The sequence below is a fragment of the Pituophis catenifer genome, unplaced genomic scaffold, assembly GCF_029215685.1.
Source record: "Pituophis catenifer annectens isolate HBS135680 unplaced genomic scaffold, rPitCat1.0.hap2 SCAF_1, whole genome shotgun sequence".
NCBI classification, from domain to species: Eukaryota; Metazoa; Chordata; class Lepidosauria; order Squamata; family Colubridae; genus Pituophis; species Pituophis catenifer.
In genome coordinates, this window is record NW_027256881.1 from 222,728,415 (window position 1) to 222,746,628 (window position 18,214).

Below are 18,214 nucleotides of genomic sequence, written 5' to 3' on the forward strand. Positions count from 1 at the left end.
TAGAGGTAGTCCTTGACTTAAAATCACAACTGAGGCCAACATTTCTGTTGCTAAGTGAGATATGTGTTCAGTGAATTTTTCTCCATTTTACGACCATTCTTGCTACAATTGTTAAGTGAATCACTGTAGTCAGGTTAGTAACATGGTTGTTAAATGAATCTGGCTTCCCCATTGACTTTGCTTATCAGAAGATCACAAAAGCTGATCACATGATCCTAGGACACGGCAACCATTCTTAAATATGAACCAATTGCCAAGCATCTGAATTTTGATCACATGACCACAGGGAGGCTGCAATGGTTGAAAGTGTGAAAAATAGTTGCATTTATGACCATTTACAATTTTTAACAGTGCCTTGTAACTTTGAATGGTCACTAAACAAATGATTGTTTGTTTATGTTTATGTTATGTTATGTTGTTGATTAACAAGAGCCTTGGTGGCGCAGCAGACTAAAGTGCTGTTAAATAACACCAGCTGCCTGCAATTACTGCAAGTTCAAATCTCACCAGGCTCAAGGTTGACTCAGCCTTCCATCCTTTCGAGGTAGGTAAAATGAGGACCCGGATTGTGGGGACAATAAGCTGACTTTGTATTAAAAAAGACCATCACTTGGGGGGCCCCGAAAGCCCTACTAAGCAGGTATATACAAAAGTATGAAGGCTATTGCTTAACGCATTGTAAGCCGCTCTGAGTCTCCGGAGAAGGGCGGCATATAAATCGAACCAATAAATAAAATAAATAATTGTAAGTCATGGACTACCAGTGCTTTACAAAGCACAATAGCTAGATTCACAGATATCCAATCTTGCATCTCTTTATTTAAAAGTTACATTCAACTGAATTCAATATTTTTCTATATAGAAGAGTAACTATCATACTTCATGCTGGAATACTTATTCATATTAATTTGGCCTCAATAAATGCCTTCTAGAAGCATATTGGAGGAGTATGGTCCTTTCCCACTGCAGTTCCCTAGCAGCTGGTATTCAGAACATGCTGTCTTATTCTGGAGGTGGTATGTTCTCAGCAGACCTAGTGCTACAGACTGATAAATTTGGATCTAATGACCTAATGGTGATAGAAGGGTTTCCTTTAATGGTCATGTGAATTACTGGAATTGTGAAGCCTTCCTCAAACATTATTCCACCAGTATTCCAAGTTTTCTAGCTGTCATGTGTTCCAACAATATACAAAATGAAGCAAAATGAAAACTATTTGTCTTGTAACAAAGAAAGATGCCAAACATGCACTTTCACCTTTTAGACCTACAGAAATCATGATTCCAAGGACCAAAATATTTGTTTTTCGGAATATGTTAACTAACGTATTTCCTTTGGGATAAACTTCAGCCTATAAATTATTATGCCCATTATGAGGGATTATTGCAGAGAAGGCCTGGTCTATGGAGTTCTAAAATTCTGCCCAAATTCTAATCCTAGCAAAACTGCATTAAGTTTAAAACTCATCATTTTATTTGTAGATTATTATATGCATTTGCATTCTGCTTGGAGCTAATAGTATTTGCCTGGATAATATTTTCTATCCTGCATTCTGAAAGCCCGTATAAATCACCATTCTGCAATCACCTATGCTTACCGATATAAAGAGTGCCATTATTTCTGACAGAAAAAGATCCTATGCCTCTACTTTCCATAGTCATATTCCATTAATAGCTTAAGTGTGCTGTAGAATAAGGGATCCTTGTTTATTTAGAGAGAAAGGCTGCAAGGCATTTGAAAATATTACCGTTCTGTTGATTCCTAACAATTCATTTTATATCAAATAAGACCTGTTCCCATTCCGTAGAAGCCTCTTCCATTTTGGAATGGCCAATGCAATTCTTACCTCAATAGTGTACTGTTCAAAAATCCGGAGCTGAAGAAAGATATCCAGCTTAATTTTTCTCTCATGGAAGAGCTCTTCCATCTGCACCTGAGCTTCATCAAGCTGCTGGAGGACAGATTCAATGTGGCTGATGGAACTATTATGTGGTGTTTTATTGTTAGAGACTGCTGAATCTCTGTGGTAAAGTCAAAACAAATGGTTAGAAACCCAGTGTTAATAAAGGCACTGAGAAAAGACAAGATACTCTATTCTCCCACCCCTTGTTTTCCCAGTTGCAATGTATGGCTGTGAAAGTTGGACCATAAGAAAGGCTGAGCATCAAAGAATTGAGGCCTTTAAACTATGGTGATGGAGAAGACTCCTGCAAGTCCCTTGGACTGCAAGGCGATCAAACCGGTCAGTCCTAGAGGAGATCAACCCTGAAGGGCCAGATCCTGAAGATGAAACTCAAATATTTTGGCCACCTAATGAGAAGGAAGAACTCACTGGTGAAGAGCCTAATGCTGGGAAAGATTGAGGGCAAAAGAAGAAGGGGACAACAGAGAACCAAGTGGCTGGATGGAGTCACTGAAGCAGTAGGCATGAGATTAAATGGACTCCAGAGGATGGTAGAGGACAGGAAAGCCTGGAGGAAAGTTGTCCATGGGGTTGCAATGGGTCGGACATGACTTCGCAACTAACAACAACTCTCTATTTTACTGATTGCTGAAAAACTGAATGGGCCTTCACCTCTTTCATCAGCCTAATGCCTGAACTTCCTCAATATTATATACTGAGTTGACTACAGTATATCTCTTCACATCTCAAGGCATTTTTGTCCTTTTTTGCATTAATGAAGAATTGCAAAGAAAAAGAAGAAAAATATACCAATGGCATACGAATCCCTTCCGGAGCTTTGTCTCCTGTTTGTTTTATTTCATGACATTCCGGTTCCCTACCAATATTTGGTCTACTTAAAAATCCTTCCCCTTAAGCAACATACTACATTGTGTGAAACGGTAGTGGAAATCATGCAAAAAATTATGTAACATTTATTCCTATTAACTATATGTTATTGAGGCAAGATGGGATTTCTTGATCTATAGTCAAGCAATGTTTATTTAATGCCACAAAAATAATCAATTACACAAGCTTTCAAGATTCATTTATTAGGGATTTATTAGTAAAGATTTTGTAAAAAATGGGTAACATGTAGGGTGAGAAACCCTACATGTTACCTTAAATGAGGCATCACTTTTAAGTCTGCATCCCTTTCCTGCCCCGGCTTATTTATTTTTTTTCTCTGTAACTTAATAAATTCAACACTCCCAGGTCTTTAGCTTTAATGGCATGTGAGAATGACCTTAAGGGAAGAGAGGAAGAGATGCTGCCTAGGATCAGACAAGAGAGAGTAGAGCCCCCACCCCAGTAGGTTAATAATCAAAGGAAGAAATTTAGGAAGGACTCACCCTAACTGATGAGGCAGTTAAAAGTAATGGTGGGAGATTTGTACCTTCAGATGTACAAGATTCTTTTAATGTAGTCTTATAGTACAACCCTTCCTTACACCTGGAAGGATTGACATTAGCTGCCCTCCACTTTCCCTTTACCTATTTGTCTTGGTACCAATTTAGGAAGAATGGTTTTTTTCTGCACTTTTGAGCCAATCTTGACCCCTGGCAACGACACATTCTTGTAGTTTTTTGGGCAATATTTTGAAAGAAGCCACTGCCTTCTTCCTAGGGCTGATAAGAGAGGGACTGGCCCACAGCTGACTTTACATGAGAGCCAGTTTAGTGTACTGGAGGGAATATGGCTTACTCTGTTTTATATGATGTAGGATACTCTGTTAGTGCTACCATATCTGCAAAAATTCAGATGAATACTAGTGAATAACAAAAAGGGAAAGGGAAAGATTTTGCTATGGTCTGATGATCATCTGGATTGCCATAATCCAACTATGGTTGCACTAATTATCATAGATTCTCTGTTTATTATCTATTAATTATCTATTATCTACTACTTACCTGCCACCTACCTACCTACTAATGCAACGGTAAGTAGAATACAACTATAAATAAAACATTATCAAGGGATTAGGGATTTTCTCCTCATTTATTCAGATCTATCAAGGAGCACTCCACACATTCCTTGTAAATGATAACACTATCATGTTAGTTAGAGGATAACAGATTGGAGTAGAACCTGCAGCTTCTCATGTCTACATTTAAAATGGTTGCCTTAAATTACAATAAGAGACGACTCAGAATCTAAGAATATTATTATTATTATCTGAGTTTTATAAGAGCCTTGACCTATACAAACCAAAACAAAAGCAACAACAACACTTTGAATTTTAATAAAAGCTGTCATTTGCCCTTTTCCTGTAGCCTAATATTTGGAAGAAAGAGAGAATTTGAACAAAATATTCCACAAGTGGCAGTAACTGATCTTATCAATTTCTGGTACTGGTCTATCCACTAATTGCTTTAGATCCATCCATCATGAAATATGGAATATACTGTTCCTGAGGAAGTACAGTTCAGAACAAAAAATAAGTTACCCAATCTGTGACTGGGTTTCATTATCTACCCATCCGGTCATGTGGGAGATTTAGATTGTTTGATGGGAATAAAGAATAAGAAAAGACTGGGGAAAAGCAACCCCAAATACATGTTGAAAAAGTTAAAGCAAGTTTTTACTGTGTTTTAGCTAACTAGGAGGAAAAATTTATTCCAACACAATGTAAAGGTAAAGGTTCCCCTTGCACATATGTGCTAGTCATTCCCGACTCTAGGGGGTGGTGCTCATCTCTGTTTCTAAGTCAAAGAGCCAGCGCTGTCTGATGAAGATTCTGTGGTCATGTGGATGGCATGACTAAATGCCAAAGGTGCACGGAATGCTGTTACCTTCCCACCAAGGTGGTCCCTATTTTTCTACTTGAATTTTTACGTGCTTTCGAACTGCTAGGTTGGCAGAAGCTGGGGCAAGTAACGGGAGCTCACTCTGTTACGTGGCACTAGGGATTCAAACCGCCGAACTGCCGACCTTTCTGATCAACAAGCTGAGCATCATAGCCACTGAGCCACCGCGTCCCTTTAACACAATGTAAAATGTGCTAATAAAAAAAATCACTACCTTCATAAACACATCTTCTGCATGAAACCAAACCAAAGCAAACCAAAACAAATCATAGTGGGGAAGAGATTCAGATCAGGAGTATGATCTGGAGGGTTTAACCCTTTGCTATGTTCTGCTTTCTCACTGAGAATTGCCAGTACTATAGGAGAGAAATCAGAGTTCTGTCTAACTTTTTAACAGCACAACAATTCCAATCCTATATATTCTACTTCACTTCTACTGTAGTGCTCAGTAAAAATGCAATGGTTCTGAAATGCAGTAAATGTTTAAAGCTGAAAGATCTGTATTCAGAGGTGGGTTTCAGCAGGTTCTGACCAGTTCTGGAGAACCGGTAGTGGAAATTTGGAGTAGTTCGGAGAACTGGTAGTAAAAATTCTGACTGGCCCTGCCCCCATCTATTCTCTGCCTCTCAAGTCCCAGCTGATTGGGAGGAAATGGGGATTTTGCAGTAACCATCCCCTGGATTGGGGATGGAATGGAGATTTTACAATATCCTTCCCCTGCCACGCCCACCAAGTTACGCCCTCCAAGCCATGCCATGCCCACCAAGCCATGCCACATCCACCAAGCCACACCCACAGACTGGTAGTAAAAATTTTGAAACCCAACACTGTCTGTATACAAATATTTTTTAAAAAACAGAATTTTCTTTATAATAGTGAATATGATTCATCTTAATAGATTCTTCTGCCAAACTGACAAAAAGGTTGATCGGCTTTCTGAAAAAGAAATAAATTGTTTCCAGAGCATTTTTAATTAAACGCTATTAAGCCGAACTGAATAAAGCCTCTACAGGTAGTCCTTAGCTTAGGATCATTCATTTAGCATCCCGTAGTGCAGTGGTTAGAAGGCAGGACTGCAGGTTAACTCACTGCTCCTCCAGCAGTTCCATCCTGATGGGGCTCAAGGTTGACTCAGCCTTCCATCCTTCCGAGGTGGGTAAAATGAGGACCCAGATTGTTGGGGGCAATATGCTAACTCTGAAAATCGCTTAGAGAGGACTGTAAAGCACTGTGAAGTGGTATATAAGTCTAAGTGCTATTGATATCCCTTCAAAGTTACAATGACATTGGAAAAAGGTGACCTTGTGATTGGTCCATGCACTTACAACCATCACAGCATTGCCTCAGTCATGTGATAAAAATTTGGGTGCTTGACAACCAACATGCATTTACAGTGGTTGTCAGCTGCAACTTTCCCAGATGGCAGGCAAAGTCAATGGAGGAAGCTGGATTTGTTTAAAAACTGTGCAATTTACTTAACAATTGCGGCAAAAAGATTGTAAAATCAGGCACAACTCACTTAGCCACCATGCTTAGCAACAGAAACTCTGTTACAGTCATAAGTCAAGGACTACTTGTACAGAGTCACAAACCTTGGGACTTTAATATCTCAACCAGGCTGTAGGTGTTTGTGGAAACCTATATATTCCATATAGTCGCTTTTTAGGCACATGCTGTAAATTGCGTAAGCCCAGTACAATTGGAAATAGTAGGTATCAAATGAAAGCTTGAAATCTTTATTGTGCCACAGGGATTTTATACTAAAAACTGAAAGCTCTTACAGGTGAAAAAATGGTAATGATATATTAAAGGCATATGTTTTATTTAGTGGATTCCAGACACTGCTTAGCAGGAATAAGTATTTAAACCACAAGGCCTCCATTTATAACAATTTAATAATGTTCCCCAAATTTCCACTTTAAACATATTTAGGCAGTACCATTTAATCATAGTCAGTTTAGTACACCTGCAGCTCTCTTCATCCATTACACGCAGCGGTCCAGGTGAACTGAGATTACTTATTATTCATCTCCACAAATCATCCCTTATAGTTTCAGTGAAATGATGCACTTAAAAATTATTTAATGATTACAGGTACTTCTATGCTCCTTCTGCCAGGCGAATCAAGGCAGTTTCCCAGCAATAATAAAACAGGTGAGCTATGCCAAAATAAATAGCAATATGGTTCTAAATCTAGTTAAGAGAGAAGCACTAATTTCCACATGGAATTCTAAGGTATGTCCCAAGGTGCTCACCTGAGCTGCTGGATTAGATCTTCCCCTTCTTTGATGACATTGAGAGTGGCATCCAGAGTAGCTGTTTGCTGCTGCTGGAACTGCTTTATGAGTTCCTGAACGGCATCTACGGAGTCAGCACAAACATCTTCCAAGAGCTCCTTCTGCAGGTCTTCCATCCATGTCCACAGCTGGGAAAGAGGGGAAGAAAGAACAAGCAAAAGATATCAGAAGAGGCAAAGGTGGGGGTGGGTGGGTGGGTGGGTGGGAGAACAATGGGCAGGAAAGGATGGAGGTATTGATCTTAACCCTTTCAAATCAGCTCAAAGGGTATCCATCAAAGCACAGCGTTATCTGACATTAAAGCACTTAAGCCAGTGGTTCTTGAGCTTTTCTTCACCATGGATCCCCTCTAAATACCTTTTGTACCCACGGACCACCAAGACGTAACTCAAGATTTAAATCATAACTTTTTTTTTTTTGTGGATTCCCTGTGATGACATTGAGGTCCCTCATGGACCACAGGTTGAGAACCACTGACTTAAACAACTGCAATATTAAATAAAATAATCTGCAAAAGATTGGCCTGAAATAAATATATGGTATGAGTGGGCATATATAATGGTTGCCTTTTTTAAAATTTCATTTCAATGAAAGAGAAAGAATACACAAGAGGAAAGAACGCTGCAGTTCTATAACTACCAAAGATAATAGAAATGCTAACACAAGGGGAGTATGGGCCGTTTAGATAATCTTTTGCCATTTGAATCATTGTTTTGGATAACAATTGATTATGCAGATAATCTCCACCCCAAAAGGATAAGCATACAGGAAATACACACACATACACAAAAGATTCTGTGAACTGCCATCTTTCCCCACTTCAAATCCTGGGTCCCTTAGGCCAGGGGTGTCAAACTCAAGGCCCGCAGGCCAGATCTGACCTGCGGGGTTCTTAGAACTCACCCATGGGGTCGCCCTGGAAACAGGAAGGACCGGCCTGTGATGCCTCTGCCAGGAAAAATGGAGCTCAGTATGGCTGTGCGTGGCCCTCCTGGGCTCCATTTTTGTTGGCAGAGAGCTGAAGGAGGCGGTGGCAGCTGAAAATAGAGCTTGGGAAGATTGTGCACGGGCTGCAGAATGTTGAGCTGGCCACTCCCATCCTGCCCATGCCCATTCACCCCCCCCCCGAGGTCAACCACAACCCTGATGTGGCCCTCAATGAAATCAAGTTTGACACCCCTGGCCTAGGCTATTTCTTGGAGGAAGAGATGACAGGGCAGGAGATGGAGAAACCTGGATGCTCTGAAGCAACTTCAACCTCTTCAACTCCAACCTCTGAGCCAGGTGCAGTGCCACTGCTGCCAAGAGGAGGAAAAGCAGGCTAAATAGATGAAAATCACCAGGGGCAAAACTGGATGTAGCTTCCTTGGAACCAAAACCAAAATGGGACACAGCAAAGCCTGGGAGAAGCCAGCTGCCGAGGGCTTTACAAAGCGGTCTCCAGAGACAGTTGCTCGAGACAATGTTCATTCAGCCTGCCTTGTTCCTCCATATTTGCAGCCTGTAACCATTGACTGTTTTCTTAGCTATAACAACCTTCACTTATTCCACAAGAGTTCTTCTAGCCTCTAGATCTATCTTGTATCTGTTATTTCTCATTTTGAGAATGGCTTGAAGAATTTTTTGGCTGCTGTAGGATCTCTGTAGGACTCTTTTTCTGGTTCTGTGAGATTTTCTGAAGTCCTGCAGGCTATTATCCAGAAAACTTCTCAATATAGAACTGCAAATGCCAAATAAAATCACTTTTGGAAATCATTCCTACCCCAATAAATCTGTGCATGGGCACGCAGAAATACAACAGACCAGAGTACTATGTTTTCCCAAAAATAAGACTCTGTCTTATATTTTTTGAACCCTGAAATAAGCGCTTGGCCTTATTACCATAATTATTATTACCATAATTATTAGGGGATGTCTTATTTTGGGGGAAACAGGGTACCTTGACAGGCATTCACAATAATATTTATTTTATTTACTAAATAAATTTATATTTAATTTAATTAATTTAATTAATTCAATTTATATGCCGCCCCTCTCCGAAGACTCAGGGTGGCTAATATAGCTGCCAAACTCACACATAGGTGATTCTGGGCAATTTACAACATTTGCAAAATAGAAAATGGCTTCCAATCAGAATTCAGTAACAGAATTTCAGCTTATTCATAATCATTTAGGTGCCATATATTGTATATATCCTATTTTAATCTTCTGTTCTCCCAATTAATAATTATTTGTTCAGTTTAACTTTGAATACATGTTTAAATGTATTTTGCTTATATAATTTTCTAGATTTCACATTCTTTTAAGATCAACACCAGAGGCAAGGTTTTAGGAGAAGGAGAAGTCCTTCACTTTACTTTCCAGTTAATCTTTCTGCGAAATGAAAGGTGTGGAGAAGCTAAAACAGCCTGCAAGCACTATTTCTTGCCATTTTTAGAAGTTCTTTTATTTCCCTAAATAGAAAAGTTACAGAATTTAAGCTGTTGAAATGCTGAAGATGGTAGGGTGGAAAGGGTCATGTCGAGAAAGACCCAGTTGGCTTTGTTAGAAGAATTCAAATAGATGGAAGGCAGCCAGGTGCCTTGATATATTTTACTTTAGATTTCTGAATTGAGCAGGTGCTTGGCCTCGATGGTGTAAATGATCTCTTCCGATGCTATGAGTCTATGTTTAGCTTTCCAATCCTGATAGTTCAGCCTGGCAGGTCAAATCAGACCTGTAAATTGGAGTTTTCATATCCCAGCTTTAAAGAGACATGATGATACATGACACCTGACTGTTACAAGTATTGCAGAAACTGAGACTCTATGATCCATTTCCTCAAGCTAAATCCAATACACTCACAGAAGTATCTATGGAGCTGTACAAGCCTTTGGGTGAAGGAGATAACTCCTTTAGACCAAATACAGTATATCAAACTGATTTTCTAGACTGCATCAATGTCTGTTTCTATTAATGCAAACATGAATGTAAGATCTTGTGCCGATTTGCTTAATTGGAGAAAATGTGTTGTAGCTAAGCAAGTTAAGGAACAAGCTTAGTTATATACAAAAGTATGCAACAAAACAAAAATGGCACATGATTGTGAATGGCAGGGTGTCTGTTTGCAGCTCTTTAGCCCCAAATGCCATAGTCCTTGATGAAATGATTGTTTAGTGTCTTTATATAATAAACATAAACAAGGAAAATATTAAACTTTATATTAATACCAAGAGCCTTGGTGGCACAGCAGACTAAAGTGCTGTTAAATAGCACCAGCTGCCTGCAATTACTGCAAGTTCAAATCCCACCAGGCTCAAGGTTGACTCAGCCTTCCATCCTTTCGAGGTAGGTAAAATGAGGACCCAGATTGTGGGGGCAATAAACTGACTTTGTATAAAAAAGAACACCGCTTGTGGGGGGCAAAAGCCCTACTAAGCAGGTATATACAAAAGTATGAAGACTATTGCTTAATGCATTGTAAGCCACCCTGAGTCTCTGGAGAAGGGCGGCATATAAATCGAACTAATAAATAAATAAATACTAAATATTAAGTCTGAATATTTAAGTCTGAATTTCCTTCTAAGTCTGAATTTATGAAACAACTTTCCATGGCTTTAAAAAATGCAGTTGCATATAATGTCATTTATACATTGGTTGCCCCAAACCAAATATTGGCAGCATTACTAATTAAGACTGGGAATCACAGTTGAAGTGAATGCCATACATGTCTGATATGTTATGGTAACAACACCAATATCATTTTGCATTATGGTGGATTACTCTGCTTCTGAACTATGTGAATAGATGAATATGACCTCAGTTATGCTTTGGTACCAAAGTCAAGTGCCCTTGAGAAAGTTAAATGTTGACGTGCATTTGGCCTGACATTTTCAACAGTGATGTTGAATATCAATATGTTCCAGATTGATCCATTAATTCTAAGCAGTCAGGATATCAGGTTAGCAATAATTTGCCTATTTTTAAAAAAACTTAAAAGAGTACCCTGGAAATGGCTCACTTCTTTAAAGAGCAATAATAAAAATTGTCAATTTATAATTCCTCATCCATATAAAATCTTTCTATGACTTACTGCTTTAAGAAGACAGTTCCTGGCTATTATTTCTTTTCCTCTCTGTTTGTGCATTCATTGCTATATTTACTGACTTTCAAGGGGAAAAAAAAGTACTTAAAAGGCACATGTACTTAAGTTGTTACATTTGCCATCAATGAACAAAGATCCAAGTAAATGAATGTAGTATATTTACATTTTATGAACCTCATCTTAAATAATGTCACGAGAAAGTCAGATACTATGAAGTGACTTTTTAAGAATGCCTGGCAAAAATGCCCTTTTAATAGGCAGTCATTATGAATCTAGAGAAAATTAAGAGCAGGGCTGCTATGTAAATTCTATGCTACTAGGAGAAAATAATATCTTTTCCCCAATTCTGAACAGTGAAAATTGATAGCTAAATTTGAGGCTGTAAGAGACACAGTGTCCTGCTCCAAAAGAAAGTTTTATTAAGCTCTCTGGAAGAACCACGAAGTTCCCACCATTTCCTCTGCCTAGGAATATTCCTCAGACCTTTAGTCAAGGAATGCAGCCTGTCCAGCATGTACATGTTTCCTCTCTGTTCCATCTTATCAATAGTGAAACATGCCACAGGACTCTTTATGTGACTTCTGCTGACTTTGGCTGCCCCCAAAGTTAAGAAGAACATCAACAAAAAAATCACTCAGGGTCAGTCTTTGAAAACTTTTGATGTTTTCCTCCCTCTTTTCTGACAAAATAAAAATTCATCTGAACTAATCAGCTTCTCTATTATCTCAATGTTGAGTTGTTTATTTTGATTAGCTAGTAGAAGGAAAATAGTGCCACAGGGCAGGGCACGATTCAATATAAAGACAGTTGCAGTTCCTGTTTCGGTCTGCCTGTCTATCTCTGACTTAAATTATTTTTACAAATAATTCAAGGAGACAAACATATCCAACACACCTTCCTCTTCCTATTTTCCTCACAACAACAACCCTGTGAGATGGGTTGAGCTGAGAGCGATGACTAATCCAAGGTCACCCAGCTGACTTTCATAGATAAGGTGGGACTTGAACCAACGGTCTCTTGCTTTCTAGCTTGGTGCCTTAACACTAGACCAAACTGGCTCTCAGTTTGTAATGATAATATAATAATGGGTCTTGGTTATAGGACAGGGATCTGCAACCTTAAACACTCAAAGAGCCGTTTGGACCCATTTCCCACAGAAAAGAAAACACCAGAAGCCACAAAACCCTTCCCGTGCCTGACTATTTCCTGAGTAGCCACAAAACTAGCATATGTAGTTGAATTAAACATTGTTTTCTTCTGAAACTTTTATTTTCTTGGATTTATCCATGGTTGGCCTACTGGGGGTTGAAAAGCTCAATAAATCGTGTGCCCACGAGTGTCACACATTAGTGGTTGTAAATGCATATTTTGAGTGACAGAGAGCCATAACAGAGGGGTGAAAGAGCCACATGTGGCTCCAGAGCCACAGGTTGCTGACCCATTATGAACCTGAAAATGGCAATGAATCTATCTGTGTTTGCGTGTTTGACAAATCATGATCTGCCATAATATGGTTCACCCAGTTTTGGATTAAGCACAATGCATAAAGCCAACCAACTGCGAAATTCAACAAACTATGGTTGAAAAGTATAACTAACTAGTGATGGCTAGTTAGTTAGGCACCAAGCTAGAAATGAGTGTTCTAGTCCCGCCTTGGGAATAAATGCCAGCTAGATGACCTTAGGCCAATCACTCTTTCTCAGACCAACTCACCTCAAAAGGTTGTTGTTGTGAGGAAAACAGGAAGAAGAAAGAGCATTGGATATGTCTGAGTTGTTTATAAAAATAATAAAGCCAGATGTTTAAAGATGTTTATGTCTTGGTACACTTGCCACATCAATTACTATATTACACTCTTTTCAGGTTTCACAGGGGACAATAAATGAAGGTTATAGTCCCAAATTTCTTGTGGCTGATTTTATTGCTTTACTTATTTATATGTACCTGAATGTTATGCCACCATTTTAAAGCTTATACTACTCTGATAATTAAACTTAATTGTTTCTGTTTTATTGCACATGAGTTTTGGAACAAGTAGCATTCTCTGTTTTTGTTATTGTTTTTAGCCAAAATTCTTTGAATGTATTTCACCTCACTATTCTGACATTGTCAATTCAGCTTTGGACATATTCATTTCCCGTATGCAGGTTAATAGCTGAAATAATTTTTTTTTTATAATTTATTATATTTATAGTTTTTTTTATAGTTTCTTTATAATTTTTACACATTATTTGTTTATAGAACACAATCCTGTTTTCAAAGCTATTTGAAGGCATGGTATGAAGTTTGAAGATGGAAAAATGTAGAGTATGCTTTAGTTATACCCTCAGGCCCTTAGTTTCAATGTCCTGACCTCTACGTTTGCTGGAAAAAGTCTCCTATTTTCATAGATTTTGAACATTGTTCACTTGTATTAAAACAACATTTAGCCCAGTCCTGAGGAAACCACAGAAAATCAAAAGAAGACATATATACAGAACCTACTTTGAATAGAATGAAATCAAAACTATCTCTATTAACTGATTCTTGTTAGAAACAGTAGTAAAGCAGAGAATTTTAATGCTTCATTAAAATTCAATTACCTAAGAAATTTAAGAAACAATAATGGCATTGTGATTGCTGTCTTTTAAAGAGCTCAAACCATAAAGCAGAACTTTTTTCTCCATATGGATGATCTTCCATGTAGCCTGGACCATTACATTCAAAAAATAAAAATTTATCAATTCCTTTTGCGGAACTTTATGCCTCTTCAGAGAATTGGTAGATTCTCCAGATCAGTGAAGGACATGAAATGATGAATGTAAAGGGAGGAGGAAACTGAATACATCTCATTTATCTCTTTCTACTTGGAAAAAAAAAACATTCAGAGAAGAAATCTATGTGTTGATATTCCAATTACAAAATACAGATGAAGGGTCTACTCCACTGCATATAAACTTCACACGAACACTAAATATTAGTAATCAGTAATCAGTGTTAACATGCACATTGCTATTCTGTTATGGAGTTTCAGATAGATAGGCAAACAGATAACATTTCTACTGATTCCACTTTCTTTTATAGTTATGTTGCAACTCCAATAGGGAGACTTGTAACATTTATATAATTTGGCAGGTCTTCTAAACTTAAATTTCATATAACCTAAATTTACTCTAGTATGCCTTGAGCAATATGAACATATTTTGCCATGTTCCATACTTGCAACATAGGTCCAATGGTATCTGAATTTCTATTACATTGCAGGCACCTTACCTCTTTGGTATGAGTGTGGAAGGAGACAGACATATCCAAAAGAAGCTTCCTCTGTTCCACTCTCCTAACGAAGTCCTGAATCCGCACTTCTAGATGCCGTGCTGCTTTGTAGATCTCTTCGGGATCACACTCCCCAGTCTGAGCCAGTTGCTCTGCTGCTTCCAGTAGCTTGTCTGCATTAGTATAGGTATTCTACCAATACACAATAAAAATAAAGTGCAAATCACAAAACGCTATTCATTAATATTCAGAGAAAATCCTTCCAGAATTCAAGAAGGGAAACCAGCATGTTAACATGACAGCAGTTGTGTGATGAAATTGGAAAAGGAGTTAGCAAAAATTGGCACTGAATAATCCTCAGATAAACGCTAAAGACAGTTCTTATTTGAAATGTGCACACCTTTCCACTGCTTGCTTTTTTTGTTAGCTTCGGGAAACTCAGCATGCGGTGATCTCTGGGATCTTTCAAAGACGATGTAAAGAAGCAACTCAGATTTAACTACTTCATTGGTGGCCGTGGTCTCCTGGGAGATATTTCACAACACATTTGATTGTGAAGGAGCGCTGATGGCTAACAGGTTGCAACATGTAAAGTACATGCACTGGAAAATTATCTCAGAAAAACATGTTGCTTTTTTTATTGCATTTATGAACTGGCTAAGGAAGAGCACCATCTGAAAGATTCTAACTCTATCCAAGGCAGTTACAACTATCTTTAAGATTTATAGAATTTCCATTTCATAACTTAGGAGTTCTGACATGTGCAAGGAGCAACCTACAGTAATACATTCTCTACTGCAGGAAGGAAATTCCTTTTGGTTTCATGGAGTTATTTCACATTGCATTAAAGCAAATTAGCAATTTGAGGCCTTGTACGGATACATAAGTTCATTATAGTCCTTTCCAAAATATTTATACCATTTCTATATTTTATGTATCTGTTTTTCATATTCTACTAATAGCCAACAAGAATCCACAAAAGTATGGTTTTTATTTTTTTAAAAAACGATTGATTGATTGTTCCGGATGTCCAGTGGGTTGCAAAGATAATAATTTAATTTAAATGTCATGTTTATATTTAAAATTGTTAAAATGTATTATCACGCACTTTGACCCTTTTGTGAAAGAAATGAAATGTGATGCTGACTATATCAAGGCCTAAGCATATCTTAAATATTTTTCCAAGAAGATTGAAAAAGAAAAGAAAAAAAGATTGTTTTGCTGCCGAAACATGATTGTTTCAAATGCCAGACTCAAGCCTTGAGAATTAATTTAGTAAAAATTCTGACAGACTTTGATGCTATGGAAAATTTTGTCTATGAAGAAGGAAATATCCCTTGAGAAAACATTTCCACAGAAACATTTCCATATTCATTTGAATGCAACTGATAAAAGTATCCAGAAATAAAGGTTATATATAATAATGTTAAATAGATATAACACATTGTTGGCATTTTTCACAAACTTATCTTTTTTTTAAATTTTCCAAAATGATCTGAATCATTTTATAGGCAGCACATATTTTGCCATATCCCACTTCTGAACGATTGTGCTAAGGAAGTCTTGCCTGCAGGCAAACATCTTCAAGATTGATATATTGGTATTGATCTCCTAAACCCAGAGAACCTGACTACAGGTAGTGCTCGACTTACAACAGTCCGTTTAGTGACTGCTCGAAGTTACAATGGCACTGAAAAAAGTGACTTATGACTATTTTTCACACATGACCATTGCAACATCCCTATGGCCATGTGATTTACATTTGGATGCAAGACCACTAGTTCATATTTTATGATGGCTGCAATATCCTGGGATCATGTGATCCCCTTTTGTGACCTTCTGACAAACAAAGTCAACGGGGAAGCCAGATTCACATAACAACCATGTTACTAATATAACAACTGCAGTGATCCACTTAACAATTGTGGCAAGAAAAGTCATAAAATGGGGCACAGCCCATTTAACAAATTTCTCGCTTAGCAGCATAAATTCTGAGCTCAATTGTGGTCATAAGTTGAGGACCAATTGTATTATTTGTAAACCTGGGCTATCTCTATTCCTCTATGTTACAAACAATCCAACTCACTCTTCACAAAAATTTTGTGTTTAAGTCAATGTGGAAGATTTCACAAAATATACCTGTTTGGGTTTCTATTTTCTGTATTGTTTGGGAACTGTAATGGAGAATGGGGTAAACATTCATTAGAAATGTGAGAATAATTGCCTTTAGTTTCATTTAGCATACCTTCATCACTGTGCATGATTGTTTCATAAACATGTGACAACTAACACTGCCCATTTAATTGTTTTTATTTTCTAACAGGGTCTCATAAAAGACACTTCCTTTTAAATGATACCAAATGAAAGAAGCAGATGCAAGTAGTTTGTGCAAAAATTAAGAAGGAAAATTATACAATATCTGCCACAAAACTCCCACTGACATTTTTATAACTTTGATGCAGCCTGGAAGATACCAACGAATAATGCTACATATTACTGATCCATCTTCATGATCAGATATGTACTGGCTATTGTCAGGACACAGAAATATACATACATACATACACACACAAACACATATATATAAGGCTCGGTGCACTTCTAAAATTTCTGGAGCTGCCAAGTCACTAATTATAATTTAATCTCCTAATTCACAACAGCACCTTCTTCAGAAGTAAATAAGACTAAATTGATTGCTACCTGCATTCACAGAATTACAACTAATCAAGTATTCATGTTGTGCACTGTCCAGAGTTGCTTTCGTTGAGACATTATAAATTTGTTCAATAAATAAATTTCCAATTAGCATGGATTTTGAGTGCCACTACATAGCAGCTACATATACATACACCTTGGAGCCGAAGTGGTGCAATGGTTAGGGTGCAGTACTGCAGCTACTTTAGCTGACTGCTAGTTCAGCAGGTCAGCGGATCAAATCTCACCGGCTCAAGGTTGACTCAGCCTTCCATCCTTCTGAGGTGGATAAAATGAAGACCCAGATTGTTGGGGGCAATATGCTTTTTAGTATACTGTCTTTGGTGTAAACCCCCCAGAGTCCTTGGAGAGTGGGCGGCATAGAAATATGAATAATAAATAATAATAAAATAAATAAAAAACACCATCCTCCATCTACTACACAGCTCTTGAGCGCCTCACAGTATGTATGTATGTATGTATGTATGTATGTATGTATGTATGTATGTATTTATTTATTTATTTATTAAATTTATATTGTAGGAATAGCTTTAGTTATTATTAGTAATAACATTTAACATGTCCCACCATTTAGCTCTTTGAAAGAATAAACAACAACAATTTTTTCTCCAATTGTAAAGTTCTATAGCCCTTCTTTCCTTTAATCATTTTATTCACTTTTTTTTCTTAAAGAAACAACTAATTCAATGCTGGCATATGGTGTATCAAGCTATCAAGATGTAATTTCATTCTGGAGAGCCCTCATACTCTCCTCAATTACTTGAAATGTCGCCAGCCTGCACTGATAAGAATAAATTGAGCACCAATTATAATTTGCCCCTGGCAAGTCAGACCTGTGAATGAATTACCAGTCCCTGTAAGGAATATAATCTAGGGATTAGAGATTGCATCCTAGATTTCACCCTATTGTTAAGAACACCAGAGCAACTGCAGCAGAAACTGGCCATAGTACCAGGTGAATATTAGAGCTTCAATGCTAAATGTAGAACAGCACGGCAGAGAAAAATACAAATGGGTGCAAAGAGAAAACTGGCTATGGAACAAAAAAAGAGATGAGCACAGATGGTTATAATTTGAGTTATTGAAACTCAGTGTACATTTCTACATCATGCATTTA

General features: G+C 37.8%; 1 protein-coding gene across 1 annotated transcript in view; it reads right to left on the bottom strand.

The window, feature by feature from the left end:
• The window catches only part of KALRN (kalirin RhoGEF kinase), a 537,699-nt gene that overhangs the window by 173,627 nt on the left and 345,858 nt on the right, over nucleotides 1-18,214 (bottom strand). Inside the window, exons 11-13 of the mRNA XM_070949954.1 lie at nucleotides 14,383-14,574; nucleotides 7,005-7,174; nucleotides 1,847-2,021 (exon numbers count right to left, since the gene is read on the bottom strand). Of these exons, the coding sequence (XP_070806055.1) occupies nucleotides 1,847-2,021; nucleotides 7,005-7,174; nucleotides 14,383-14,574 (537 nt within the window). The remainder of the gene's footprint in view (nucleotides 1-1,846; nucleotides 2,022-7,004; nucleotides 7,175-14,382; nucleotides 14,575-18,214) is intronic.